The sequence below is a fragment of the Chrysochloris asiatica genome, unplaced genomic scaffold (assembly GCF_000296735.1).
Source record: "Chrysochloris asiatica unplaced genomic scaffold, ChrAsi1.0 scaffold00209, whole genome shotgun sequence".
In the NCBI taxonomy this organism is placed as follows: Eukaryota; Metazoa; Chordata; class Mammalia; order Afrosoricida; family Chrysochloridae; genus Chrysochloris; species Chrysochloris asiatica.
In genome coordinates this window covers 2,090,376-2,094,890 of record NW_006408727.1, presented here as the reverse complement: position 1 = coordinate 2,094,890, position 4,515 = coordinate 2,090,376, and the positions used below count along the sequence as shown (strand labels likewise).

General features: G+C 40.2%; 1 protein-coding gene across 1 annotated transcript in view; it reads right to left on the bottom strand.

Moving 5' to 3' along the window:
* TXK (TXK tyrosine kinase) overlaps positions 1 to 4,515 on the bottom strand; it is an 81,627-nt gene that overhangs the window by 24,866 nt on the left and 52,246 nt on the right. Inside the window, exon 8 of the mRNA XM_006872673.1 lies at positions 3,599 to 3,770. Coding sequence (XP_006872735.1) covers positions 3,599 to 3,770 — 172 coding nt within the window. The remainder of the gene's footprint in view (positions 1 to 3,598; positions 3,771 to 4,515) is intronic.

Below are 4,515 nucleotides of genomic sequence, written 5' to 3'. Positions count from 1 at the left end.
ACTATCTGGCTGACTGATTGGAAGAGATCCATATTTGTGCCCATTCCAAAGAGAGGTGACCCAACGGAATGCGGAAATCATCAGACAATCTCTTTGATATCCCATACTAGTAAAGTTTTGCTAAAGGTGATACAGAAATGGCTGCAAGCATACATTGACAGAGAACTCCAGAAGTTCAAGACAGATTCAGAAGAGGCTGTGGAACTAGGGATATCATTGCTGATGTCTGATGGATCTTGGCTGAAAGCAAAGAATAGCAGAAAGATGTTTACCTGTGCTTTGTTTATTATTCAAAGGCTTTTGATTGTGTGGATCATGAAAAGCTATGGACAACATTGCAAAGTATGAGTATTCCGGAACACTTAATTGTACTCATGAGGAATCCGTACATGGACCAAGACGCAGTTATTTGAACAGAACATGGGAACACTGAATGATTTAAAATTAAGAAAGATGTGCTACCTTTTTGAAGGAGCTCTGGTAGCGTAGTGGTTACAAATCTGGCTGTGAACTGCAAGGTCAGCAATTCAAAACTACCAGTTGGTCCACGGGAGAATGATGAGGCTTTCTGCTCCCGTAAAGATTTACAGCCTTGGAAACCCTGTACAGGGTTGCTAGGAGTCGGAACCGACTCCACAGCACACAACAACAACATTGTAGAATTATGGTGAGGATCCATTAACTAATTCAATAAGCCACGAATATTTTTTAAAATCATCGTTTTAGACACCAGGTTAAAAGAGATAACTAAGACTGCATACTATTGTTACGGAGCCTACATTCTAGTGGAGAAAAACAAGTATACATGAAGCTTCAGTGTAATGATGAGTACTTTGGTAGTACTCATACATGGTGGTGGTTGATGTTAAGTGCCACTGAGCCAGTTCTGACACATATCAACTCTTTCTGAGGTTTCTGAGGATCGGCTGGTGGATCTGAACCGCCACCTTGCAGTTCAAATTGACCTTGAAGTCCAGTGTTTATCCTACAGCACCACACCACAGAAAGCGTTTGGGAATGGATGTGCCCCCTTAAACAGGGTGGTCAGGAAACACATCTCAGAGGAGTGACATTTGAATTACAAACTTCCAAGAAGGAGATAATATGTGCAAATACTTAGGAAATCAGTACATATCAGCTAATTATCTTTCTAAATATTAATATATTTCCAACAGATGTTAAAATGTAACTCTAACTGCCTCACTTTGCACAATGAAACAAAATCAGTTATATTTAAACTCCAAAACACATATTTCCATCTGAACTAATAAGTAAGCCCTTAGCCCCATTCCTGCATCTGTAAGCTGCCAAGAAATAGAGAAACCACTGCTTATACATCTTCTATTGTCCTCAAAATTTTATCCTCAGGCTTGAACTTTTCACAAGTCACCACATCATGAACTTAAACAAGAATGTCTTTTCTTACTGTTGCTACTTTAAAGTCTCCCTGAATCATATTTTTTACAAGTCACCTCATCATGAACTTGAGTAGCAATGTCTTTTCTTACTGGTTGCTAGTTTAATTTTTTTTTTTTTTAAAGTTTTTATAGTGGATTGAGTGAAAGTTTACAGGGTAGATCATCAGTTCAAAAAATCATACACAATTGTTTCATTACAATGATTATAATCCCCTCCATGTACCATTAGTTAACAGTATTTCTCTTTATTCACTTTCGCTCTTTAAAAAAAAACTCAGGCATATATAATAATTTACACCACCAAAGGGCACATTCTCCAAGTCTGCCTCCTAGCCACCAGCTCTTAGTCCTTCTCGTCCCATGAATCTGGAGTCCTCAACTGCCCCCTCTCACCAATTTAATTTTTTTTTTCTTATTATGTCTATTTAAGTAAACACATAACAATACAGTTCCTGTCTATCCTTTAGAATTAGTAAAACCATCCTGGACATCAGTAATATTAGGGGGCAAGGGCAGGACAGATACATTACTAAGGGACCTAGGGAATGAAAACCTCATTATTGGAAAGCTGATGTCACTGGTAAATTATGTGTAACATAACTTTCCTCAGAATTTTGGATATGGATTGGCACAGTAACAGCAACAGTGGGCTCAAGCTTAGCAGCAATTGTGAGGATGGCACAGGACCGGGCAGTGTTTCATTCTGTTGTACATTGGGTTGCTATGAGTCAGAAGCGACTTGACAACACTTAACAGTAACAATAAGTGGGTGAAAAGGATATTTTGATAGAACACTTAGGGTATGGATTGAGATCCCTAAGACGCAACATTGTTCTACCTTCAAAGGAGAAGGGTCCAATTACTAGCCTCTGTTATATATATTTCCCCCCCTAATTTGGATCTGCTATTTGGGACAGAAATCATTGTTCTGTACAATAAAGAAGTGTCTAGGTAATGCCATCCAGGGTTTCTCTTCTCCACCACATGGCAACTCCTCTAAATAAGTGTTAAACAAATATTTTTAAATGTTGATTTTAAAGATGCCAAGCAATTGGGGAGCCTGGGTGCCAACTTGTCTCAGTCAAGCCCCACTTCCAGATGTAAACTACAGCCATGGATGCACTGGGGTCAGAAAGACTCCTTGGAAATCACAGGGGTTAAGAGCAAGGTCTTCAGATCTACAAAGAGAACAGAGTAGCAAGCATTTCTTTGAAAGCTTTGGGTTGGTAAATTCTCTGAAAGAAAGCATTTTATCCTTACAAAAATATTAATACTTTTAGGTCACTGGGGGGTGCCCTTTCAAAAGATGAGCAGCATATTACTACCTAGACTCAGCCAATAGTTTTATTCCAGGAGGATAAAAAGAGTCTTGGTGTGACACTGTGGGTTAATGTGCTGCACTGCAAGAGAAGTCAATTTGAACCACAAGGTCGGCCGTTCAAGCTCCCCAGCTGCTGGTTGGAAATGCTTTGCAGGGTTGCTATTGGCTATACAGGGTTGCTATAGGTCAGAACTGAGTCAATGGCATTAAACATAACATAATTATGGAGTTAAGGCAGCCCTGGTGGTGGAGTGGATTGTGAGCTGGGTTGCTAACCTCAAGGTCAGCAGTTCGAATCTACCAGCCACTCCGTGAGAGAAAGATGAGGCTTTTTGTTCCCATAAAGATTTTGTTGTTAAGTGCCATTGAATTGGTTCTGACTCACAGCTATCATGTATAGGGTTTCCAAGGAATGGCTGGTGAGTTTCAACCACCAACCTTACGGTCCAGTCCTACAGCACCACACCAGGACTCATATTTACAGCCTCCAAAACCCTATACAGGGTTGTTATGAGTCGGAACAGACTTGTCGGTACACACCCACCCACCATTAGAGAGCTGGGGAAAAGAAGATGATATCACTTCATAGACAATCATTTTCATAGATTATCTCATTTCTGTCTCACATTGATCCAATAAGGTAGATATTATACATTTGCATTTACAAATTAGGAAACTGAGACCTGGAAAGGTCAAATAATTCATCAGGTCATGAAATAGTTAAATAATTTGCCCAATTTGCACAACCAGCTTTGGCAGAGTTGTGATACAAATTGAGGTGTGACTGATTCCAAGGCCTGGGTTCCTTCCTGACACCAGGCTGATGGATGGTGGTTATCTGGATGCAGTTTATACTTACATCATCACTTTAGCTTCTTCAATAAAGTCCTCTTCTGACATGGAGCCTTCACTGATGGCCTTGATTGCTACCTGGATGTGTGCTCGCCATTGACCTAAATGGACCACCCCAAACTGACCGCTTCCAATCTCCTTTACGAAAGCCAACTCACACGGATCGATTTCCCACTTTTCTGGAAAAGGAAGAAGTTACAAATAGGAAAAAGAATATTAAAATTTTAGAGCTGAAAAAAAGATTTAAGAATGTCCCAGACCTTATTTTAAAGAGAAGTTTAGAAATCTACAAATGAGTTACAAGATCAGTTGTTATGTTGTTATGTGCTATCGAGTCGGTTCCGACCCATAGCGACCCCTGTACAGGGTTTCCGAGGGTGTAAATCTTTACGGGAGTAGAAAGCCTGATCTTTCTCCGCGGAGCAGCTGGTAGTTTCAAACCGCTGACCTTAAGGTTCGCAGCCCGATTCGTAACCACTACGCTACCAGAGCTCAGTAGCCATTCTAGATACTCTACCATTACAATGGAAGTTCAAGCTCACCAGCCTCTCCTCCGAAACCCTATACAGGGTCACTATAGGTCAGAACCGACTCAGTGGCACTTAACAACAAGAACAAGTAATATAATCCAAGAATATGAATCTGCAAGTTTAAAAACACAACTTTATGTAGTTTGCAAGGAACGTATCATAAAGTATGGCTATGAAATCATGCTTTCTTTTTCCAGAGGGACCCAGAGTGGAATACTGTCTGTGCCTTTTACCAAATCTACTAAAACTAGACCTGAGATCAAAATACTTATGTCTGAGTAGGTGTTAGTACTGCAGAGCAAAACTATGAAATTCGTAATGTCCCTCCCTCCCTCATTTCAGTTCCTTTTGCTCCTCTCCTTTCAGGTTCTCTGATCCTTAAGGAGAAATCTAA